The 25807-nt window shown below is 44.3% G+C and overlaps 1 protein-coding gene and 1 long non-coding RNA gene across 3 annotated transcripts; one reads left to right on the forward strand and one right to left on the reverse strand.

The window, feature by feature from the left end:
• The first annotated feature begins 710 nt into the window (after nt 1–710).
• On the forward strand, nt 711–25472 carry ASB11 (ankyrin repeat and SOCS box containing 11). 2 transcript variants are annotated; one of them, XM_082717049.1, is made up of 7 exons: nt 711–1098; nt 9748–9827; nt 12907–13014; nt 16656–16806; nt 19878–20012; nt 21579–21770; nt 24899–25472. In XM_082717049.1, the coding sequence occupies exons 1-7, from the start codon at nt 918–920 to the stop codon at nt 25021–25023; spliced, it is 972 nt and encodes a 323-aa protein (XP_082573175.1). In that variant the 5' UTR covers nt 711–917; the 3' UTR covers nt 25024–25472. The 2 variants fall into 2 exon arrangements, with proteins under 2 accessions (XP_082573175.1, XP_082573176.1); XM_082717050.1 differs by lacking the exon at nt 711–1098 and adding an exon at nt 1913–2177.
• On the reverse strand, nt 4637–9741 carry LOC309856206. The gene is made up of 3 exons (XR_014307095.1): nt 9609–9741; nt 9304–9476; nt 4637–8710 (listed from the first exon to the last, which is right to left on the reverse strand). It is a non-coding gene; the product is annotated as an uncharacterized lncRNA (long non-coding RNA).
• Nucleotides 25473–25807: the final 335 nt, after the last annotated feature.

Here is a 25807-nt window from a genome sequence, read left to right on the forward strand (position 1 = left end):
GGTTTGCCTTTCTCAATAGTTTGTAGAGATGTTTGAAAATCTAACATAGCCAAGAATGAAAGAGGAGACCTGGATTTTCCTCATCTAATTTTTGTAGGTGAGGGAAATGAACAGCAAGCCGATTTCCCTTGTATTGGCCCACCGACATATGTTGAAGGGTTAGGGTTGTAAGAGAATACTGTCCAATGTGGGAAGGTATTGAGATGTAGAATCTTTGGGTAATTCACTCAGAACATAAGGCATCTTCTTTATTTCACTGTAACTCTTCCATGGTCAAGGAAAGCGCCCATATTCCAGTCCGAGGCGCCATCTTTTCTAATACTTGAACTGGGAAATGAACAATGGGCTTTGCTAGCAGACCTTGTCACGGATGAGACCATTAGAGCAAGTGGTCTAATGCTTTCGATGTGACACAACCACTTGGAGAGGCATCCAGGATGAGCCCTTGACTAAATACTGCCTTAGAGTAAATGATCTTGTTTAACTGGTCATAGTTTAGATTGGGGCATTCTCTCCCCAAAACCTCAGGAGGAAGAGAAAACGAAATGGTCTGGGGCCAATTCTTCCCCCTTCAGATAACTCACTCCCCCCGCCCCGCCCCAGTTTGTTTACTCTCTCCAACGCTGCCTTCCTTGTACCTGGGATTTAGGAACAGAACAGATCCAGCCGTGAATCCGGTGTGTTAAATAGCACTGAGGAATGCGGGTCAGAAAGGAAGTTTCTTGAGTTCATTTCCCATTGCCGTGGAAGTCAGCGCTGCAGCAGCCGCCAAATCACAGTGAGCTTAGAATGTATGAGTGAGTTCTCAGTAACAGGAGCAGCAAGGGCTAGAAAGTTGAAAATAGATGTCATATGATACCAATTATAACTCAGTGAGATTTTGCCGTACCAAGAACCTATACAGAGGGTGAGCCAAAATGGAAGACGGTCCTGTTTCCTATGGCTTTAAAAACATTTTTATTACAATGTTTGCTACCTTTTTTTTCTTCAAACTTTTAATTAAAGTTTGTTTGGCTCTCCTGACTCATTTCTATATCGTCAAAGGAAATAGAAAAGAAGCGGCTAGGATAGCAGAAGAGATCTATGGTGGAATTTCAGGTAAAAATACCCGGGTTTGCTCCTAAAACTTAAAAAAAAAAAAAGAAAGAAAAGAAAAAACTCTCCTGGATAGTTCATGTGAATAGTATTTCTAGAGGGCAGATTTTATTATACTTTGGCTTTGTGTGGGTAGTATTAAGAATTATTATTTAAAGTAGCAAGTGATGTTGACTGCACCAATTTGAAGGATTTCTCAGCTTTATTTTTTGCAAGTTTGTAGTTCTTCTAGGGGTTATTATTTAAGTAAATAGGTTAGTGGCTTTCTTAGAGTATGTGGAGAAACCTCATTGCTACTAACCTAGAGAATGACTTACATGGGATTATTTTCTTTAATATTTTTAAGCAAACTTTAACAATGCATTCTAACAAGACTAAGTTTCCTCCAGAAATAGAATGACCAGGAAATCTGATTTAAAGCAGCAAATGTGCCATGCTATATATATTTTTGTGTTGTCACTTGCAATTCGAATCCATTAGCTATTTGTCGCTGTCAGGAAAAAACCCTGCGCTAAACCCGTTTATACACGGCACTGTGCAAAGCCCTGCAAACAAAGGTTTCCTAATATGAAATGCCAGCATTCGGGAAAAACATTTTAAGTCTCATGCTCTGTAGGATTTAGTCTCCAGTTCTCTCAAGAAATGATTCACCTTAATTGGAGTGAATTGCTACAAAAGTAAATGAATTGGATAACTGTCACTGCTGGAGTGGTCACTTGATAGAGGAGTATTTATTTGTGAACAGAGTTCACAATTTCCCTTTCTATCCTTAGTGTTCATAGGGATTCCAGGATGACGTCATTCTTGATCTAGTATACATGTCAATTTGCACCCGGGATTCTCTTTCAAAATAGACCTGTGCGATGTGATTCCAATACAGTAGACAACTTTGAAGACACTAGCTGACGGCAGTCTCATCCCCCCACCCCCCCAAATAAGACCTCCAAAGACTCAAAGCCTCAGAATGCTTCAGTTCCCTGGGGGATATGAGGAGAATCTTGACGTTTCAGGAAGTGTCAGAAGGCCGGGGATGTGGAAGGAGGTTTCTTTTGGGGATTACATTTGTCACACATTTCAGGGAGGTATGTTGCTTAGACTGGTTTTTTAAAAGTTTCTCTTTCATTTCAAGTTAAGTGTGATCTGGAAATCTATTTTCTAATTTCATATGTAAATGTGGGCAGGGGCTTTCTGAAAGCTTCGGTCACACAGAATGGATGTTTTTGTAGATTGATCCTCCTTACGGTTTAAATGAGGTAAAGTGCAACAAAATATTGACAGGAACGTGTTAAGAATATTTTGTCCTGTTGTTCACCTGCATTGTTTCTGTCTTTGTCATGCTGAATTAAGCACACTCTTAAAAAGTTTCGATAGTAGTCAAAACCCATGTAAAAACATGGTTTGGATTTAGGTCTGGAGCCATAATACAGATCTCTTAAGTAGAGCTCATTCATTCTTTAGCCCAGCTGTCCTCATTTGGTCATTAAATGGATAATATTCCATTTAATTTGGAAGTAGCATGGCATTATAAAATCAAAAATGTGTGTCTTAATTATCATCAATGAGGCGGATGGGGGGAATAGTACATGTCAATTTCTCAGTTTAATTTCCTTTCTATGTATACATATATGTGTGGGTGGGTGACTGTGTGTGTATCTGAATGCACACAGGCACCCTCCCCACATATGTATAATAGACAGTATATCCAGATGTGGTAAATAAGGCTTTCTATAAGAATGTAGGCAGCAGCATGCCAGAAACAGTGTTTTTTTTTTTTTTCTTTTGACACTGTTAGGGAGTCAGTTGCTATATACTTAAAGCTAAATGTATTAAAGAACAAAATTTTGTGCCAGTCTTCAGCTCAAACCTGAAATTCTCTTTACCGCTCACGGTTAAGGCAAATGTCGGTTGGGAAAATATGTGACCTTTAATCAGTAAGCTAGCTAATTGACTGAGAAAAGTCTCAGTCCAAGGTTAAATTTTTTGATTCCGATAGTATATTATGTTCCTGTAAACTATCATTAGAACTGTCAAAAACAAGGGGAGGGAGATAAAAACTAAGCCAGGACAGAGTTTAGCCTGTCATAGCTGCTGGCACACTTTCTTTTGGAAGCTACACCTAGAAACATGTCCCTCATTAAATATCATTTCTCGGACTGCAAAACGCGGAGTTTTCTTTTTCAACTCTCATATTCTGGACTTAAGGGTTCCATATGTCTTTGTGGCTTAAACTACTGCATTTGTAGATAACTTACCAGACTTGAGGTGAACTGTGGCTGGCTGGTTTTTTTTTTTTTTTTTAATTTTGGGGGGCTTCTTTGTGTAATTGGCCAATTATATATACATACGTAGTTAAGTTTAAAACATTGTCATTGGCTCTGGGTGCTGCAGCTTGAGCACCAGATGAATCACTGGATCCCACCTTCAGCCCCTAGAGATTCCTGCAGGCACTTTCTCGTGACAGATGTGGTATATGATTTTTCTGCCTTTGCTAATTTGGCCAGAATTGAAGCTCTTTTTAGTCCAGGGCTTGGTCATCAAACTTGATGAAGATATAAAAATAGCTACAGGTTGATCATCTGTTTTTACCACCCTTGGGCCAGACATGGTTCAAGATTCAGGAGTTTTGGGGCTACTGGAAAGATCTCACGGTGTGTATAACGTCTATCACACAGCACTCCCGTCGTCAGACTTTTTCGTATTTCTATTTCTGAATTATATTTGATATTTGACACTAAGTGGAAATACAAATGAAAGAGAATAAATTGCTTAACCTGAGTCCTTACCATGTTTTGCTGCCAAGGGAGTTTGTATCAAACTTGAGGAAAATCTTGGTTTTCCAGAATTTGGGTGATTTTACAATTGCAGATAAGAGATTGTGGAACTATTGTACTCTTTTTTTTTTTTTAATTTATGCTAAACTTGGGGCACCTGGGTGGCTCAGTGGGTTAAGCCTCTGCCTTCGGCTCAGGTCATGGTCCCAGGGTCGTGGAATCGAGCCCAGCATCGGGCTCTCTGCTCGGCAGGGAGCCTGCTTCCCTTCCTCTGGTGATCTCTGTCTGTCAAATAAAATCTTAAAAAAAAAAGAATTTATGCTAAACCATATCTAAAAGATTAGTTCTAGTCTAAGTGTTAACACTTAGAATCAACTGTCCTTGTTCTAAATTCAGAAAAGACTCACCTTGACTTGATGGCCACGCCTCTGTCTGACTCAACGTCCTGACTCCTTTTTCCTGTCCTTCCCCTTCCAACAGGTTTTTCCTGCTTTTGGCCCATTCTTGCCTCATCCTTTATTTAGCTTTCTACCCTGTTGAGTTTTGCTGGTTGTCCTCCCAAACCTTGGCCTAGCCATCCTCCGCAGAGTGACCTCTCACAGGAGTCTCCTGGCCTTTCCAAATTTCGACAACCTGTCCTCAGCAGGGGCTCTCTCACACCCCCTGTCACCTCTAGGTCAGCTCCCCTGCTCCTGATGGGCTCAAGGGCACCTTCTTTCTAACAGCCTACAGAAAGATGTTCGTTGACCACGGTGTGTCTCCTGACTAGAACCGTGTATTCTAGAGCGTACGCATTTTAACTCCATTTTATTATATTTTAGGTATCCCAGGAAGTTATTTATAATATGGGTTTTTGCCAGTTATCTTTGTTTGACTTGAAATACCATTAACTCTGCCAGGTTCTTGTGTATATTTTGGCTCAGAATTGAGATTCCTTTTAAAATTTTTATTTGATAGATGCTACAAGAGAAGATATTGCTTCATATGATTTTGGAACTTGAATAAAGAGAATAAAGATTTTTCCATGTGCACCAGAGATGATAACCCGTTAGGTGGTTCTTTAAAAATAGCAAACCAGTAATTTAAATACTTGTTGGAATTAGGAAGGGGAGAATTGCAAAAAAATATTTTTTAAATAGTCATAATGGGTTTTATCTTGAATACTTGGCACTCAGACAACTGTATTCCTTCGGAACCGATTTTGTGATTGAAATTTGTGGTTTTAGAAGTTGTCATGAAACTGTTACTCCAAGATTCTGAGAACTAGAGATATAAATCATATTCTGAGAAAAAGTCAAAGAGGGGGAATGAAAAAGTACTTGAACATTTTCCATACACCTCATCAGGAACAAGTAAACATATTTGTCCCGTAAACTATCTTCCTAACGTGCTTGCAATCCTGTGACCCAGGCAGTCTGCCAAGGGACTAAAAATAGGCTGCCTTAGAAGAGAATGGCTGATTTCTACTTAGGCATTCATTTATTTGGAGAGCTTAGTTGATATTTCCTGAAAGGAATGGAAAAACTCCCTAGCTGCCAAAAAACTTTGATCCTTAATTTCTCACAATTAGCGCCAATTTGCAAAACAAGAACGATACGAGTGAGAGACTGCGTGTTGGGAATAAAAAGAGGGAGACAGGAGAGCCCACCATGGCAGAGTTGCCAGAAAGGGTTTTGTGTGAAAACTCGAGGTCCTTTGAAGCGAGTGTTGGAAAACAATGTGACAGGAAAGGAGATTTCCTTGAGAGTCCTTTTCCCAGTTGGGAAGCAAAAATGAGTTCCGCACTTCTGGTGACAGGAATGGGTTTATTTCATGCTGTGTATCAGGAGATGGTGGATGGAGCTAAGCATCCTGGGCCAATAAATGGGCCTCAGGTTAAGCGGGAATTAAAACCAGTGTTCTGAACACCAGAGCAGGGGGTGTCCTTGGTCCCCAAACCTTGAAATTCGGTTCTTTTCCGGCCACTTGCTGCAAGTGAGATCTCTTCCTCTGGGGCAAATGGGTTGGCGTGCATTTTGGGGGGGGGGGGTCTTTCCCATTGTGAAGCCAGGCTCTTCCTTCCCTGGTCTCTGGAAGGCCAAGGGCTGGGGCTCCAGAAGAATCCAAGTTGAGATAAGAGGCCTCTGGCAGGAGGGGAGTTGGGTATTTCCCTCTCAAGGTGGAAGTCAGGCAGTTAACTGAGCTGCCCGCTGGGCCTTGATGGCCCCTGGGTCTGGCTGTCCCCCGGGGCCTGGCCTGCGGGAAAAGAGTAGCCGAGAGCAGTCCTGTGCTGAGAGACAAGCCCAGGACGGCTCCCTGTTCCTGCTGTCGTGGTGCAATGGAAGATGGCAGGCTTCCCATGACGTCAGAGGCATGGCGTGGGAGTCGGGGGTGTCAGAGGGTGCTGCATTGACAGGGGACACTAGGAGAGGTGGCCCAAAGCTGAGACATAGCAAAGGGGCCTGGAAGTGAGCCTCGGCAGGAAGGGCGAGCCTGCAGACCAGGAATGAGACGTGCAGTGGAGGCCGCAAGCCCGCCGCCTCATCCAGGGACCCAGGGAGACGTCTTCCCTCTCTTTTTGCCACCCCCCCGCCCCCGCCCCGGCTCGGGAGGACCTGCCACCCAGAGGAAGGACGCTGGGACACATGAGAACGCTCTCCCATCCGCAGCCGCTGGGGCAGCAGAGAGGGCCGTCCCCTGGGCTGGGAGAAGGCCGAGGAGCAGAAGTGACAGTCTGAAAGTGGACTGACCCGCAGGCTAGTTTGAAAATCTTGCTGAAGTGCTTTGTAAATACAGACACGGGCACCAATTCTAAGCGAACATCTACCTGAATTTTCACAAGGTGACCGTGCCCAGGTGTCAGCTCCCGCGAGCCCGAAGCCGCAGGTAATCGGTCCGGCCCCTCTTTTCCTCTTCCAGGCGGCCCCCGCCCCTCCTTGGGGGCCTTCTGACTCCTAACACCCCAGGTGAGTTGGGGCCCCTTTCGTACATTACAGAAAGGGACGGCACAGCGCATGCCGTTTTGTGTCTGGTTTCCTTCACTCAATATGAGGTTTTGAGCAGCAGTGGGTCTTATGGGACTGGTGAGTCACAGACGTTACCAGAAATAGGAAGAGGATGTGGTTAAGGTTCCTGCTTCTCAGAAGGAAAGGGGACACCACAGCCTACCTGGAGGTAAGTTTTAAAAATAATAAATCCAATTCATGCTAGTATCCTAATTTCCTAATAGCAAGACTGGCTTGTCTTGGAACAAAAGAATAACCAAGCCATGGCTGTGGATTCCCTTCTTATATTGGTCAGGGTGCTGAGTTGCCATCCGCGGATGAAGACTGTCCTTCCAACTCCAGCGCCCGTGGTCCTTTCCAAGAGCGATTAGGCAAGAGGGCAACGTGTCTGATACACAGATCATGTTGAATGCGGTAGAGATGTATTAGAAGAAAACCAAGGCTGACTCATTAAGGACTATGTGCATTCATTATCTCATTATTCTCAGCTTATGCAACTTATAAATGTCAGAAGAGATTTAAAAATATTCCATCAGCTTTTAACGGACTCAGGAACACATGAAAATACAAGCACAAGATTTTTTCCACGTTAAAATTTTTATCCATTTTTCTTATAAAAACATCCCCCATTTGTATCAGGAATATGAAAACATCAGTGATTATATGTGTATATAGGTAAGCTTGTATATAAGTTCATTCCAATTTACACACACACATACACTTTTTAATTTTGGAACTAATTTCAAAGTGACAGGAAAGTTACAAGAGTGGAACAAAGAATTCCTACTCCTCTTTGCCTAGAGACCCCATTCCTATGTACTCAACTGTCCTAATATTGTCTCATCAGCCTTCTGCCCTGTGCAGTCTTTCCGCAGCCCCTCCTTGAACTGGTTACAGGCCACTTACTTTTCAAAACACCCCTCAGTCAGTTGGTTCACAGTGTCCTCGGGTTGGGTTTGGGTTATACATCTCGAGCAGGAATATTGCACAAGCTATGGTGTTTTCTTCGTTGCATTTCCTTCCAGAGTACATGAGGTCGCCCCTCACATTCCATCCCATGGTTCCCATCACTGATCTGTCCCATCACTTCTGATGTTAACTTTGATCCCCTGTGTAGAGTGGGTCTATAATTTTGTTCCCCATAAAATGGCCCATATTTCCTTTATAGCTAATAATTATTTTGTGAGGAAATAACTCAAGTCAGATGCGACAATTTCTTCTCCATTTCCAAGCAGGTGTTCTACTGTGAGGTAGAGCTCCCGCCTGGCTATTTATATATTAATTTATATCAGCAAGGACCTAGAGATTCCTATTTTATTTGATAGGGTATAATCTCCTACTACCATTTTTTTATTTCAATGCTTAGGTCATTTCATGTTTGACCAGTGGAAGCCCCTGCAAGCCAGCTTCCGTATCTTCTTGACATGGCCCATCATTCACTATATTTCTGGCAAGGTGTTCGAGGCCCATCTTAATTTTTCCTGGCCCAGCCCTGGAATCACCCATTTCTCCAAAACCTTGTTAAAATAATATGAATAGAAACATAAATACACCTATGTTGAAAATCACATTTTTGTACTAACTAGTCCAATTTCAATCCAACCCTGTAGAGTTCATTCTAGCCTTCCGTCTTTTCATACCCTTTTCTCACCCAAGGGTAAGAGAAGCTAAAAATGAAATTGCAATATTAGGGGGCCTAATGAAATGTTTATGGCCCTGGTTCTCATCTGTTGGAGAAGTTCACTGTGTCCTTGTGGCCTCGAGCCATTTCATACTTACATAATCCCATCTTTGGTGGGGTTGTGTTTGCCAAGGTTGCAGGTATAGGAAAACCCAAATTCTTGGCACCATCAGGATCCCCTAGAAAAGGTTGATAAGATGGACCCTTCGTGTGAAATCCAAATTATGTCACGTGCTATCCAGTGAATGAAGAGCACAATTATGTTTGAAATTTTACAAACTGGAACAGGTGTTTGTCCCAAACAAATGATTGCCCTTTGGCATGTTTAAAGAGGGTTACTTGTTAAATGCCCCTTGAAGCTGGTTAGTCTTGTTTACTAACAAACGATTACAGGGTAAAAAATACTCGCCCTACCATGTGTACTTATTAATCATAAGTTGCTTGAGTACCTAACATTATGGATGTGTTTTACTGGCCTACTTAGAGACCAAAGCACTTGCTAAAGACCAAATTACTAGACACCCCCCCCCCCCGCCACTTTACAGATCACGAAATTGAGGTCGAAATAATTTTAGTTAACTTGCCCCTCTTGGCAGAAAGGGGTTGAGGTCAGATTTGACCCCAGGCAGTGTGGCCCCACAGGCTCCATGTTCAGCAATCCCGCTCAGCTGCGCAAAGGAAATTTTGGAAGATGTGTCGTCTGAAAAACCATACCTATTCTGCATCATGGTAATAGATATGCCGTGGTACCAAAATGAACCGAGACAATTACCTTGAGCATAGAGAACCAACCCATTTCCCCTGATCATCCAGCCTCCATCGGTACACGCTGTTGGGTTTTCAGGGTAGAGGTGAGGGTGGGAGGTGGGGGCAGGATGAAAGCAGGGAGGCTCAGGGAGTAGCTTTGCCCATCATTTGCCTTATTTGGAGCTATCAGATCCAGGCCTGGGGTAAAATGTATTCGAAGTAAATCTATTGCTTGTTAAAACAGCTCCCCAAAGAGTGAGAAAGCTTCTCTGTGCTCCCTGTCTGCACACACCACTAGACCAATGGGCTGTACACTCACTGGTGTGTTACCCTGAAAGCAGCTGATGAGAGAGCCTGATGGTCTAGCTTCCACTGTCATACCAGGCCCTCTCCCATGGTGGGTGGGCTGCAGGCTGGAACAGCCAGAAGAAGACTCCAGACCTTGACTTTTGCTTGATTTGTGTTTCAGACTGTTGGGCTGATCGATCCCCTCTTCATGAAGCTGCGGCCCAGGGGCGTTTGCTGGCCCTTAAAACTCTAATTGCACAAGTAAGTAAACCACAGACGTGTTCCTTTGTGCTTCCGCTATAATTGCTGTTGTGCTTCCGGAGCTTTGGCTGTGGCAGAAGTCTTGCTCGCCCCATCTGGTGGCCCGCATGGCCAGTCTAGGTGTACGTATCACTCCCTCCCCTTCTGGGCCTGCCTTGACCCCAGAGGCAGTTTCCCTGTGACGGGGACAACAGATGCCCTCAAATTTTCCTTGCATTAACTCCCTATATACTCTCCCAGCCTGCATGAGTAACAATGGCCCTGAACTTGCATTCGTCAGCTATTACCACATAACAAATGACCTCAAAAACACAGTGGCTGAAAACAAGGAGCATAGATTCTCGAACCTGCTGTGGGCTACGGAGTGGCCTGGCCAGATGGTTGTGGCTCCGAGTCTCTTACGGGCAGCCAAGTACCAGCCAGGGCTGCAGTCACCTCCCAGCTTGGTGGTGGAAGATCTGCTTCCAACCTCACTCATGTACTTGTGGACTGGCTTCAACTCCTTGCCATGAGGGCCTCTCCACAGGGCTGTGCCATGAAATGGCAGCTGGCTTCCCCCAGAGAGAGCACGAGACAGTGCCTAAGCAGGTCCTAGTATAACCTAATCTCCAGAGTGATGGAGATTGCAGCTCCAGAGCAAACATTACAATAGGTTGACGTAGATTTATGAAATCCTTTGGAAGATTTGTTAAAGTCTTAGTTATTAAGTCTACTTTGTTTTTATTGATGAGTGTATCTCCTAGCACCTTGAACAATGAATAACGGCTTAGGAAATATTTGTAAAATGAATGAACAAAAGTATATATGCTCCATTGACTTTGTTTGTTTTAGACTCTGCATGTGTATAGAGGAGGTGATGTATCATATCTTCTTTATACATTCTAGCTACCACCGAACCTGGCTTCCTTATCATTTTGAATTTAAGCAGTTGGGTACGCAGTTGTGTGTGTGTGCACATGTGCATGCACGTGTACACACACATATGCACGTGCACACACTTTTTTTTTACTTCCTCTTTTATGAGCTGGGTTACTTCTTAAGGAAGTAGAGGCAAAAGGAAAACAGTACTGCCAATAATGATCAAGTGGATTTTGTATGTTATTTTTATCACTTGCTCATTTATTTTTAAGCACTTAAAATTTGATCTGATTATTTTTAATATGTAATACATTCCCATAGTTTGAAAATTAAAGTGATACTTAAAGGTGAAAAGTCTTGCATCCACCTCCTCCCTCTCGGCCCTCCTCAAAACTTTTATTAGTATTTTTTTTAAGTAGGCTCCACACCCTGCATGGAGCCCAGCGTGGGGCTTGGTCTCATGAAGTTGAGATCAAGACCTGAGCTGAAATCGAGAGTCAGACACTTAATTACACCTTTTTCTGTCTCTGGCTCCAATCCAGGATCCCACATTGCCTTTAGTACTTCTTCATTTTTATTTTATTTTTTTTTAAAGATTTTACTTATTTATTTGAGAGAGAGGACAGCATGAGGGGGAGACAGTCAGAGGGAGAAGCAGACTCCCTGCTGAATCAGGGATCCCGATGCAGAGCTCAGTCCCAAGACTCCAGGCTCATGATCTGAGCCAAAGGCAGTCATTTAACCAACTGAACCACCCAGGTGCCTCTCTCTATTTTTTTTAAAAGATTTTATTTATTTGACAGAGAGAGATCGCAAGTAGGCAGAGAGGCAAGCAGAGAGAGAGAGAGAGAGACAGAGAGCGAGCGAGCATGGAGGAAGCAGGCTCCCTGCCTAGCAGAGCCAGATGTGGGACTTGATCCCAGGACCCTGAGATCATGACCTGAGCTGAAGGCAGAGGCTTAACCCACTGAGCCACCCAGGCAGCCCCACCTCTCTCTATTTTTAACTATACTTGATAAGCATGTTGGTTTCTGTAAACCAGTGTGCTTAAATGTATGAGGAGTGTTCTTCAGAGGGAAGTTCAACTTTTTCACTGCGCATGCCCAATTCTTCACACTTACACCCTAGTGCAAAATGTATTATTCTATTTTATTTTTTACTATTTTTCACGTACAGTGGGGTGGAGAAAAGCATTAAACCAGGCATCAGGAGCTCCTGACTTTCAGAGTCATCTGGCTATCATCAACCCCTGGGAAGCTTGAGTTTTACGAATAATTTGAACTTTCTGCCTCTCCATTTTCTCATGCACAGTGGAGGGGATTCACTCTAGATGGTCTTTCAGGCGCATCTGGGTGTTACTTATGCACAAATGCAAGGATTCTTAACACCTTGCCAAGGATGCAAGTTTTTCTTTTCTAGTGCGCTTCTGCCACCTTGTGGATGAGCCTGTTTTTCTTATTTTCTTAAAAGGAAATCCTATCTAGGAAAAGGACGAGATTTTTCTAATTGTAATAATTACCTAATTTGAAATCTATAACACTGCTCTAGTGTAATGACAGCATATTCAGGACACGAGCGGGGACAGGACCAAGGAGGCATAGAGAGGTCCTAAGATGAAGGGAGCAGGAGTCGTGGGCAGTTGTGGGCACCGAGGGCAGCAGTTGTGGGCACCGAGGGCAGTCTGGCAGGAGTCGGTGGGAACTTAGGTGTGGGGTTGGGGTTTAGGGTCACGCAGTAGGTTTTGGAAGCTTTCAGTGGGCAGGTGAGGAGGCAGGAAATCAGAAGCAGAACTTGGCTAGGCAGGACTGGCAGGGACCTAACTCATTTCCCAGACAGAAAGCGGTCATGGGTGGGGGGGGGGGAGCCGGGGATGGTAAGGACCAAGTTGTGAAAATCAGGGCATGAAGTCAGAGTTGACCAACAGCTAGGCTGATCTTGTCATCCGTCACATGGACTCCCAGAGGAGGAAGGTGGAGTGTGGCAGGAAGAGGAGGGGGATGTGCTGGCACTGGGTAAGGAGGTGAAGTTTGGGGGAAGCCCCCGGGCCCCTAGATGCTGGTACTGCAGAGACCCCTCCACGCTGTGGGGTTGCGGCCCCCCGCAGTGTGCTTCCCCCACTGGGATCCTAGGAGCTTGTCTCCTTGACTCTGCTCTTCGGCCCAGGACTGGCTGCCATTGCTATTACTAATGCAGCCTTTAACCCCTTCTCTCCAAATTCTAGGGTGTCAACGTGAACCTCGTGACCATTAACCGGGTCTCTTCGCTCCACGAGGCGTGCCTTGGAGGTCACGTAGCCTGCGCGAAAGCCTTATTGGAAAAGGGCGCACACGTGAGTACCGCCTTCCCTGACTCCTGCCCCCGCCCCCCACGTCCCCGCACCCCGCGGCTCTGTCTGCCCAGGTGCACCTGCTAGCGTCTACAGAGATGCTGCCTTCCAGACAGCGCACCCTCTGGGGGTGTAGGCAGGTCAGGCCCTGTCCACATGCACATTCCCGAGCCCGTGACACACTGTGGGTCCCTCCCCTCTTTAGTGTCTGTGCCTGTGGATGAATGTTTGATAAGGTAATTCACGGGGCTCTGAAAATTGCGATGGTGAATTTCAAAAGATCAATGGGAACTGAAGTTAGTTGAAAACAGCTCTTGGGAAATGGATCGGGAAACATGAAAAAGAACACAATTTAAACGAACAACAACAAACACTCTTAATGCGACACCTTAAACCCACTATTTTCATTGAGCAAAATCACCATGTGAGCTTCTTAGTAAAAAAATACATGGAAAAAAATTCAACAGAATGAACTTTATTTTAAAATTCTACCCTTATTTCTCTTCTTGTTTTGCAGATTTATTTTATTTTTATGTCGTTTTTAACTCTAGTGTAGTTAACATACAGCATTACCCTAGTTTCGGGTGTGCAGTATGGTGATTCACCGTTGCCACACATCACCCCGCAGCCTCAGTTCAAGGCTAAGGAGGGGCTTAGGTGTTGTGTGTAATGAGCTATCACAACAGAATTGTAAAATTAAAACTTCTGAAAATCTCAGGGATGTTTCTTTAGTTGCCAGCTATCGTTTTATGGCTAATTTTGGTTTTTAAATTCAGTGCCTGTGTTCTTTGTTTCTGGAGCTGCAATGTTTGGAGTTTGCAATGTTTCAGGAGATTTTCTTTAGCACTTTATGTGGCAGTTGGGTTTCTACTGTACAACTCAATAGGAAAGTCTTTCTTGGGCAAGGCGTTGCTCCGGATGCCATCGCGGGCACGTATTTTTATTAGGTAGTGCTGCTTTAGGTTACCGCTTACTCAAATCCCACGTAATGATGACTGTGAGGCTGGGTGAGGGCCACTTCCTTTCTTTTTTTTTTTCCTTTAAGATGTATTTATTGAGCGGCGCCTGGGTGGCACAGTTGGTTAAGTGTTTGCCTTTAGCTCAGGTCATGATCCCGGGGTTCTGGGGATCAAGCCCCACATCAGTCTCCCTGCTCAGCAGGAAACCTGCTTCTCCCTCTCTCCCTCTGCTGCTCCCCCTACTTGGGCTTGCTCTCTCTCTCGCTCTCAAATAAATACATCAATAAAAATGAAATATTTTTTTTAAAAATTCATTTATTGATGTATCTGTTCATTTGGGGTGGACGGAGGGGCAGAGAGAGAAACCCAAGCAGACTCCATGCTGAGTCTGACGTGCGGTGCCATCTCACGACCCTGAGATCATGACCTGAGCCAAAACCCAAGAGTCCGACGCTTCACTGACTGCCCCACCCAGGCACCTCAGAGGGCCCTTTCCTTCTGTTGGTGGAAAAGGGCAGACAACATCCGATGGTAGAGGAGTGTGCGCTGGTACAACACTGAGAGGTTTTGTGGAGGACAAAGAAGAGAGTAAGACACAGTCCCTTGGCTGTGGCAATCTTATGAGGGAAGAGTCGATAAATATTGTATTCTTTAACATTTAAATCAGAAGGAGAGAAAGAATCAAAGCAAGTTGGTTAGTCAGTAGAAAATTCCTCAAAGGGGTGCCTGGGTGGCTCAGTGGGTTAACCTTCTGCCTTCGGCTCAGGTCATGATCCCAGGGTCCTGGGATCAAGCCCCGCATCGAGCTCTCTGCTCAGCAGGAGCCTGCTTCCTCCTCTCTCTCTCTCTGCCTGCCTCTCTGCCTGCTTGTGATCTTTCTCTGTCAAATAAGTAAATAAAATCTTTAAAAAAAAAAAAGAAGAAGAAAATTCTTCAGAATTGGCAGCCCTGTGGTTTTCTCAAACTCAGTGCGTCCGAAGCTTTGGTTAGGATATTCCTCCCTGGGGGACGGCCCCTCCTCAGAGACCTGACGACCTACATTCCTGTTTTCCATGTTCCAAACCTGGCCTCAGCCTAGGTCTTCTCTCTCCCCCACTAATTAATGCCCACATCCTGCTCCTTTTCCTGCCGAAATATTTCTGAAGCCTGTACTCTCTTTTGTCTTGCTTCTAAGGGTGATCTAAAGCGATTTTCTTACTAGCCTTGGCTTCTGAAACCCTGGTGCCTAATAGGTGCTCAATAAATGTTTGCTGAACTGAACTGAGAAACTTAGGAAATCAAATTTGAAGACTTTCAGAATGAAGAAGAGGATGATTCTCATAAAAACAAATCAAATGAAACCAGCCCTACTGAATGTTTTTTGGTAAATGTAAATAGGTTAGAAATCCCTAGACTGTATGAATTCACACACATTTTGGCCTGTCCTTGCCTGTCTCTGCCACCTTAGCATCTCCTCTTTAACTTTCCAATTTAACAGGGGCTATCCTGGCACTGTAGAGAAATATCTTTTATTGTTTCTTTTTTAAAAGATTTTATTTATTTATTTATTTGAGAAAGAGAGAGACAGAATGAGTAGGGGGAGGGGCACCGGGAGAGGGACAAGCAGACCGACTGAACAGGGAGCCATACTCGGGGCTTGATCTCAAGACCCTGGGATCATGACCTGAGCCAAAATCAGATGCTTAACCAACTGAGCCACCCCTTTTATGATTTCTGAAACAAGAAAATTTAGGGTCCTGATTATCACAAGCATATATCCTCAGTTGTTGAGGCAAACGCTTTGACATCAAGCCTTCATTGTCCTCCATTTCAGTCCTGTCAGAGCCTCCCCACCAGAATGTCTTGGTTCCCTGATGTTCATTCCAATCCATTGCGATACTCAAAGATGCCTCCCACACCCCTAGAAAGCAGTGAGGGTGGCTGGAGATGCCATATTGATGGCTATTTTCTTTGTGCCTTTGACTGGATCACAATCTCTTTGGGAGTCACTGCCCACACATGTAGCTCGTACGAATTCTAGTAGACCAGTAAGGAAATCTGTGGCAACAAAAATCTCCTCAGGCACAGATTTGGGGACCTAGATTCTCCAGCCTTTTTGGTTCCTGCCATGTTGGTTCTTGATTGGGAGGCGGAGTCAGACCCTTATTCGTGGAAAGTGAAGAAAATTGTTGCAAACTCTTATATGCTTACTGGGCATGAGGCAACGTTCTAAGTGTTTAACATGTTGTAATTCACTTGATCCACCCGATAACCTCTTGAGGTAGATTCTGTTATGATCCTCCTTTAAGGAAACTGAGGTACAGAAAGTTAGTATTCCCAACCAAGATCTCTGAACAGATAGAAGAGAGGGTGCTGGGATTTGAACACAAGCTAATGATTCCAGAAGCCATGTTCTTAACCACCAAACTGGACAACTCCTCAATGATTAGAAGGCTCCTTAGAAGTTCTGGAATACCCCTGAATACATTTGAAAAGCTTTCTCCCATTTTGCCACTTGGGATATTACTTAGAGGTGGTAGTTAATAGGCTACTGGTATATCTAAAAAAATGTAATACCGTAATGATGTGGGGGCCCTCGCTCACTCACCAGCCTGGGACATTCCTCCAGGCAGATGCACAGGAATACACGCTTAGAAACAGAGAGAGAAAACTGGCAAATTCTCTGGGTCTCTTTCTTACCATCAGGTCAACGGAGTGACGGTGCACGGAGCCACGCCCCTATTCAATGCCTGCCGGAGCGGCAGTGCTGCGTGTGTCAACGTGCTGCTGGAGTTTGGAGCCAAGGCTCAGCCGGAAATGCACTTGGCCTCACCCATCCATGAGGCAGTGAAGAGAGGTAAGTGGGCCGTCACGTTGCACAAATCACATTGGTGGGCTCACTGCAAACTGCACGAGTCAGCGGTACCGTGTCACCGTGCAAGAAATGCCCAGACCATCACTGGTAGGCTGTGTGTGGCTTAGGGTCCCAGAGCAGCAACTTCAGAGTGCCCGAAACTTCTGGAAATTCTGGTGGGGCATCCAACCGCCCTTCTTCGGACCTGGGAATGGGTTTTTGTCTCAGACGTCACATTTCCTGGGGAGTCAGTCTCTCGGCAGCCCTTTCTGGAAGCTCTTTGCTGGTGTTTTGGGGGCAGCTGGCCCGGTCAGGGCTGTAGGGGTGACTTCCATGAGCAGTACTTTGCTAATGTCTCTGTCTTTACTAGAAGAGAACAGCTCATCTCCCAAAGCCCATAAAGCCTCGACCACTAAAATAAATTATGAAAGCGTCTGAAAGCCAAGGCTGATTGGATTCTTAATGGAAGATTAAACGTAGCTGTCCACAACAAGCAACATACTCTTTCTAGATGAGCTGCTGACTTCAGGGTCATTGGTTATTGAAAAAAAGTTGCAACTTTAAAAAGCATGCCTTTAGAAACCTTGAAGCTGATTCTAGACGCCTGTATTTTCAGTTACTTTTGAAAGGAGGGAGAGAGTAAGATGAAGGTCTTTAAAAACTCCATGCATCGCCTAGACGTGAACAAGAAGATGTCACTGAAAGGCCAAGGCCATTTGTCAAAGGTCACACTGAGAAAGCAACATTTCTGTTACCCAGTGGTGGAGTTATTCTCTTTCACTGAGATAAGAAATAAAATGGGGAAGTTAGAACACCGTGGAACAGTGATCTTTGCTGGTCTAATTGGGGATGAAAGTTTTTATTTCCAAAGGCAATAATGAAAGATTTGCCCTGGGTTATTAAACATGTCACTTGGTAATTTTCTTTTGCAGTGGATTATTTTTTTTCCTGTGCTTTTATTTTTTCCCCATTTTTTAACAGGTGAGGTATAGTTAATGCACAGTGCTGTATTCGTTTCAGGTGTACAATATAGTGATCCAACACGCCCATTCCCCACCCCGTGCTCATCCCACGTGTACCCTTCGTCCCCCTCACCTGTTTCACCCAGCCCCCCACCCCGTTCCCCTCTGGCAACTGGCAGTGTGTTCTCTGAATTTGAGTCTGGCTTTTTGTCTTTTTCTTTTCCCCTTTGTGGATTAATTTAAATGAAACAAAAGACCCAAATCTCAATGTATCTATGATTTTCATGTCTTAGACATATTTAATAAACATTTATTGATTGAATAACTGATGCCGGCCATTTCCCAAACTCCAAGTACATTCTTTAAGTTGAAGGGAGATGGTCTACTTTGGAAATGATCTAAAAGTCTTAAAAAAAAAATTTTTTTTTAAAAGATTTTATTTATTTATTTTTTTGTCAGAGAGAGAGGGAGAGCGAGAGCGCAAGCGCACAGGCAGACAGAGTGGTAGAGGGAGAAGCGGGCTCCCTACGGAACAAGGAGCCCGATGTGGGACTCGATCCCAGGATGCTAGGATCATGACCTGAGCTGAAGGCAGCTGCTCAACGAACTGAGCCACCCAGGCGTCCCTAAAAAATTTTTTTTAATGTTGACTTGAAGTAAAGATTCATCTGTTAGTTGCATTTCCATCCAAATATTGAAAAATGGATTAATATTGGGAATGATTTGAATTACTGAAGCTATTCTGTGGTACTTGGATGGTTTTATATTGGGAGTGTTTGGTATCTACGTACTTACAAAATATATACAAACTTACCATAAACACATCAATTCATGGGTCTCTATGTATTTTTTGGTCTGTATCTACAAGCATGTTGGGGACCAATATCCATAGAATGGAAGAAAGAAGAGCAAATTCATTGTTTTAGATACTGTGATATTAGTGCTAATCGTTTATATGTTAATTTTATAAAACTTCCTGGGAGTACTTGAGTTTAACTCAGACCAGGCTCAGTTTCTTCTGCAAAGAAAAAGAAAGAAAAAATTAAAAGGACAGGAATTATTTAAAAATGTTTATTAGATACCCAGGCAGTTTGAGGTACTGATTACATATTATTTCTGGATTCTTTAAACCTCTGCGAACAGACTAGGTCCGTTTGAGTCCATACTTTGATGTATTGATGCCATAATCCCAGTATAATATTTACTTATGTGAACAGATAGTTTGGATCTATAAGATCCATAGGATCCTAATTTGTACATTTTAATGCATATTTCTACTTGATTTAGCATTTCTGACAAATCAGCCAGGTTTGAGATGAAGCTTGCTTTTATGTTATAAAGAAAAGACTGGTGAAGTGATGGTAAGAGTTGTTTTTTAAGAAAACACTTAGATCTTCAAAGAGAACCACTTCTTTATAAGCGCCCATCAATTCCTCAGAAGTATTTGCTCCTGATCAAATCATTCGTATGGTGCAAATTAATCAAGTCTGTTCATTGGGCAGCCTCTCCAAAGACAACGCTTGTCTATATACTTCTTGTTAGCCACCGGATGGGAAGGCGCAATTAAATAGATCTTATATTTGAGGATTTAAAGGTGCAGTTAAATATATTCTATATTCAAGGCTTTTTATTCTCAGAGGTGTCTTCCAGGTTAACCAAAATAAGGAGGGCCGACCATACATGGATGAAGCAGAGAGTGAGAGATTTGTAGCAGAGAAGGATCGGGGCTGGGCCTTGCATCGGAGTGCTGGCTTTTCAGAGGGGCAGAAGGATGAGTCGTTCACCCCTATGCACCTTGCAGCCTCTGTTTATAAACTGGCTTCATTGTAGAGAGTGATTTCAGCTGAGCTCCTTGGAGCCCTTCGTCTAGTTGGAAGGTATCTCAAGGCGGCAAAGGGGAATTTGAGTGAGGAGCTATGAGCATGCTTTTCTTTTTAATGGTTTTGATTTTGGAGTTTCCGAAGATTTCCCTTCCTCCCCCAATTTGTTTTTCTGCTTAAAAAAAAAAATCTAGGTTATTTCTAAAGCCCATTCCAGATAAGCAATTCTATAGTTCTATAAATAGTCAATATTTCTCTCACTTGAGAAAGGTTATCTTGTTTCCCCCACCAGGTCATAGAGAGTGCATGGAGATCCTGCTGGGAAATAACGTTAACATTGACCAAGAACTGCCTCAGCTTGGAACGCCCCTGTATGTGGCCTGCACCTACCAGAGGGTAGACTGTGTGAAGAAACTTCTAGAATTAGGTAACTTCCAGAAAGCTTTTTTACGAAAGGAACCTCTTTGTTGGTTTCCCAGGGCTTTAAAGACAACGTTCTTGTCAGGCTGGACAAAATCCTGACAGTATTTGATGTCCGAATGCTTGAAATCACAGAACTTTTAGAGAAATGAGTATCTACTTCCTTTGATATTGGCTCCATTTACCTGGTATGGTTGTCCTTGGTGGTTTCAAGAGAGAATTAGAGTTTCTTTCCCATATGTCCTAGTGGGGAAAAACAATTTTATTTCATTGGATCTTTTGGAGTCACATGCCTGTCTCTGAGCCAGTCTTGGTGGCCAGAGGAGTACAATGCGCTGATTGGCTTAGGCCTAAATTTCAGTCTAGACTGAAGTTGTTGGGTTTCACTGGAAGCACATGAATTGGGAATCACAAGGGATGTTTCTCCAGATGGAAATCTAGGTGTGGTTATTAGGAAGATGCCAGATAGCAAAAATAACAGACATTTGCCATAGACTCCTGTAGATCAATCCTGCTAAGATCCTTAGTAACCTTTTAATTTTTTAAAAAATTATTTTTTAAAAAAGATTTCAAAATGTATTTTAGAGAGAGAGAGAGAGACAGTGAGCATGAGGGGAGGGGCAGAGAGAGGGGGAGAGAGAATCCCAAGCAGATTCCCTGCTGGGCAGGGAGCCCAACGCAGGGCTCGATCTCACGACCCTGAGATCATGACCTGAGCTGAAATCAAGAGTCAGACGCTTACCTGACTGAGTCACCCCTGTGCCCCCTTAGTAACCTTTTTAATTCTAAAAGGCATAATAGAAACTGAGAGTCCAGGAAAAGGTAGAGTGTTTTGAAGTATTACTTGGTTAAAGGTTCTCCAAACTTAGCTACTGACATAAAGGTAGAGTCTGTCCTATGAACCTTTAAATAAGAATTTTTATCTCTAAGATATTTTTTTCTCTTTTTCATCCCCCATCAGTTACTACTCCCTGTAGTAATTCAGAAATCTTTTTTTTTTTTTGAGCCCAGAATAAGAGAAACACCAAAGAAACTTCACTTTACCCTTTGCCAAAAACCAAAATAATAATTCTCTGTAAAAGGCGATGCAAATATTTAATTGTACTTGTCACACAGTTCATACGGGAAAGCAAGTAACGTATTCTAAATGACTAAAATTACCTTTCTTCACTTTTCTCATCAAAATAGCTTTACGTAGTCTGAGTAGCTGTACCTGAGGTTCTTGGCATATGTCATATATTTTCAAAGATCTGTCAAACACATCATGACAATTCAGATGCCTTGATCTGAGCTACTGTATTTTTTTTTTTTTAAAGATTTTATTTATTTATTTGACAGAGAGAGATCACAAGCAGGCAGAGAGGCAGGCAGAGAGAGAGGAGGAAGCAGGCTCCCTGCTGAGCAGAGAGCCCGATGCGGGCCTCGATCCCAGGACCCTGAGATCATGACCTGAGCCGAAGGCAGCGGCTTAACCCACTGAGCCACCCAGGCGCCCATGAGCTACTGTATTTTTGACTCTTGGTGTTCCCATGGTAACATTTTATGCTGGCTTGTGGTCATCTGCTCTCTTCAGGAGCCAGTGTGGACCGCGGCCAACGTCTGGACACTCCCCTGCACGCAGCAGCGAGGCGGTCCAGCGCGGAGGTCATCCACCTGCTGGCCGACTACGGGGCCCCCCTAAAGTGCAGAAACGCAGAGGGCAAAAGCGCGCTGGATCTGGCCACTCCCAACAGCAGTGTGGAGCAGGCACTCCTGCTCCGGGAGGGTAAGGAACGGGCTGGGTGTCCACTTCTCCTCCATAAGCACATTGGCTCTCTCTCCTTCCTGTCTCACCTCCAGGCTTCCCAACCTTTGTTCTTCTCTCGATTTGATTGCAAGTAGCATGTGGTAGACAGCGGGTCGCACTTGTGTCACTGGGGTGAGATCTTATAGGTTTTGTCTGTTTACTTATCACAGAATGGCCTTTATACATGGCTGGTATGTCACTGTGTATTTTCCATAAGGAGAAAAGAATCCAAGAACTTGGTTTTCACCATGAGGAGGTTGAGCTGCCACATCTGTCCTGGTCTATGTGCGCAACTGTGTAGACCAGAAGTCTGCTTTGCTGTATTTGGGGGAATTAGCAGTACTTGAGCTAGAGGCTTTAGGGTGGACACAGAGTGTGTATTTCAGATGCTGGACTAGACAGCCAAGTTGCTTGCCTGATCTGTTTCTCCAGCTCGGGGAGTACCTGGCTCTGAGCCCTCCATTGTCTTGCTCCCATTTCCATCGTGAGCTAATGGAGCTATGGATGCCAGAGGAGAGAAGGCAAATCTCTAAAGTGTGCTGCGTTCCAGATTCAGAAGTGAGCCAAGCGAAGTCCGCCCAGAAAGAGAACTTCACCCGAGCCTGTCCTGATCATTTGTGTGCCTGGGAGACTCTTAAGAAATAATAGTAATTATTCAGCTTTATGCATGTGTCAGGCACTGAGCTAAATTGGAAACCAAGATGAATCTCCCTGAGTTGTGAAAACTTGAAAGCAGGGAAACTTTCATGTAACTGGTGGTAGCCCAGCTCCAGACGGGAAAAGAGAAATCTGAAGACAACGGCTTGCCGAAGGCCGTGTGACTCCTCGGAAGAACTAGGATTCCAGCCCAGCAGTCTGACCTCAACACGCACTCTTATGTCGTGCCGGTCCTAACCCGAACCTTCTGAAACAGTTTCTGGGGGAGACGGTTTTTACTTTACTCACCAGTTCCCATTTAGGAAATCATCTTGTCTTCTAACACCTTCCAAGTGGAATGCTTAGTTCAATAATTCTAGGCATACTTTTGAGGTCCGTGCTTCCTGAGGTCAGCTGTGAGTATGAATCACCAAGGGGGGGGTGTCTCATTAAAATGTAGATTTGGATCCAGGAGGTCTGCATTGGGGTCTAGAGTCGGCACACCCACTGGGTTCCCAGGTGATGCTGTTGCTACCCCTGGTCTGAGGCCTCGCTTGGAGTACCACTGGTCTAGATGATCTAGATAGTCTAGATCATTTGTGATTACTCTTTTAGTTGAACCTCCACTTGAAGAGTCATGATCCTCCTTTCCAGCTCCCCGTTTGGAAATGCCGGGTCCCTTCCCAAGTCTCAGCTGAGATGTCCTATAGCACCTGTCATATCTCCTCTTTTCTTCCATCAAAAATGTTTCCAGGTCCAGGATTTAGATTTCTTCTAAGCGGGTTCTTCTATCTTCTGTTGTCAAAAATACAGTGGCTTCCTCCGGAAGGATGAACACCAGCTCTGTCAGAAGTCACTCTGGTATCTGAGCTCCTGTAGGCAAACTGGACAATCTGTCTGCATTACTGTTTTCCAGAGGAGCTTTAGTTGGGTGACGGGTAGAGAGGCTTTCCATTCTTGCTTCCCAAGATTTTAACTGAGAGCAAGTTATTCACTCTTTCTATCACATGGCTGGTCCTTGGAAACATCAAATCAAATGTGATCTTGTCATTTGCTTATGCAGTGTGCCATTTCTCATGGGGTGCGAGATCCTGGCACAGTAGGATCTTCTTGACAAGGACAACCTTGTGTCATCTGCTAACCACACAGGTCTACCTGAAGAGATCTTTACCAGTACATTCAGGTCAGGGAATAATGGGCCATGACAAATACCTCGCTATAATTAGTATTCCACCTTAATCTCCTTTGACCTACTCAACCATATTTTGGCTCTCATTACTTTCCTTCAGCCGCTCAAAGCCGTGGGTGTGATGACTCCATGAACCTCCTTGACACTGCGGTCCTGGGCATAATGGGGGTTAAGCGAGTTGAGTCCATTCACTAGGTCCTCTATTGAGCTGGGAGCCCAGCGCAAATGGAGGGCCTCTCCTAGTAGGACTTGGCACCTAGCCAGCACCACCTTGTGAGCGGCCTGAGCCAGGAGGTCCTGGAGGCCTCTGTGACCACACAGGCCCTATTACCCGCCCGGCACTTAGCCATCGCTTGGCAGCTCTGTCTCAGGCTCCTGCCTGCTGAGGGCCTCTATTCAGGTTTTCTCCTCAGCCAGCATTATCACATTCATTGACACGTACAGTGCATGAATGGATTGCCTGCCCTTTATTTATTTTTCAAATTTTTCATTGAAATTCAATTTAATTAATACATAGTGTATTATTCATTTTAGAGGTAGAGTTCAGTGATTCATCAGTTGCATAGAACACCCAGTGCTCATCACATCCCGTGTCCTCCTCAATGCCCATCCCCCAGCTACCCCATCCCCCCGCCACCTCCCCTGCAGCGACCCTCAATTTGTTCCTTATAGTTAAGAGTCTCTATGGTTTGCCTTCCTCTCTGGTTTCATCTTATTTTATTTTTCTTTCCCTTCCCCTTTGTTCATCTGTTTTGTTTCTTAAATTGCACATGAGTGAAATCATATGGTATGTGTCTTTCTCTGATGGACTTATTTCCCTAAGCATAATACCCTCTAGTTCCACCCACATCGTTGGAAATGACAAGATTCTTTCTTTTGGATGGCTGAGTAACATTCCATTGTATGGATACACCACATCTTCTTTAACCATTCCTCCACTGAGGGACATCTGGGTTCTTTCCACAGTTTGCCTACTGTGACATGAAATGCAGTCCCTTTAGACCTCATGCTTCATTCCTGGATTGCCTCTGCTTAGCCTCAGTCTTCAGTGTCACTAATACAATGAACTTTAGAGGGTCAGCTTAAATGTGTCCCCACCCCGGGGGGCGGGCAAACTGGGGTGCCTGTGTGTATTAGTGTCTGCTCTGTCACTCTGTAATCCATGTACAGATCCAGCCTCTCTTAAGCTGGCAGAACATTTCAGCCTCTTCCAGTTCTCTGGTCTCCCCGTGTCCCCCACTGCCACCACTAGGAGCTTCACACATTTTAATTTCTTCCCCAGGCCCACCGGCTCTTTCTCAGCTCTGCCGCCTGTGTGTCCGGAAGTGCTTGGGTCGAGCATGTCATCAAGCCATCCATGAACTCCATCTGCCAGAGCTGCTGGAAAGATTCCTGCTCTACCAGTAGTCCCAGCTGGCTGGGGGAAGATACCTGGAAATAAGCCGGTTGTTGCCTGCTGTATCCAGGGTACCTAGTGTAGATGCCCAACCACTAGACTCTGACTATCTTTGGATGAGCTAAGTCAGTTAGTGTAGGTCCCTGATAGACCGGAACCCTTGAGGAGTGGAAACTCCCCATTAACCAAGGGGCAACCAACACAGAGCCTTTTTGTTTTTAGCCCTTGTTGTTAAGAAACTTTAAAAATCTGTGAAGGAGAGTGAAAATAATCTATGTTTGAAGATTCATGATCTTTAATTATCTAAGGGTCAATATTCTGAACATCATACAGACCCATGTAAATCTGGGCAAATAAGATTGCGATGAGTGTAAGTATTTTAAGATGTTCCTGATTTATTCCCTCCCTCTTTCCCCTTTCTTCCTTTGCTTCTGTGAATAAACCTCTGCTATAATTTTGATTTCCTTGTTATTTGTACACACACACACACACACACACACACACACACACACACACATATGCGGAATACATTAAAAACATCACAGTTAATGGAGAGTTCCAGTTACTGAGGTCCTGGTTGATAAGGGAGATGTTGGAAGAGATTAGCTCACCCAGAAGTTGGGGTCTATTGCTCATCACTTTTGATATTAAATGCTATTCTTTGAAGGAAACACTTCTAAAGATTTTGTTTGTTTGTTTGTTTGTTTGTTTGACAGCGAGAGAGGGAACACACGAAGGGGGAGTGGGAGAAGGAGAAGCAGGACTCCTACAGAGCAGGGAGCCTGATGTGGGCTC

The sequence above is a fragment of the Mustela nivalis genome (genome assembly GCF_964662115.1).
Source record: "Mustela nivalis genome assembly, chromosome: X".
NCBI lineage: Eukaryota > Metazoa > Chordata > Mammalia > Carnivora > Mustelidae > Mustela > Mustela nivalis.

Coding starts and splice junctions, on each gene's coding strand:
- ASB11 (XM_082717049.1), top strand. CDS start 918: ATGGAAGACGGTCCTGTTTCCTATGGCTTTAAAAACATTTTTATTACA. Junction 9,828..12,906: donor TTAAAACTCTAATTGCACAA/GTAAGTAAACCA, acceptor TCCAAATTCTAG/GGTGTCAACGTGAACCTCGT. Junction 20,013..21,578: donor GAAGAAACTTCTAGAATTAG/GTAACTTCCAGA, acceptor TGCTCTCTTCAG/GAGCCAGTGTGGACCGCGGC.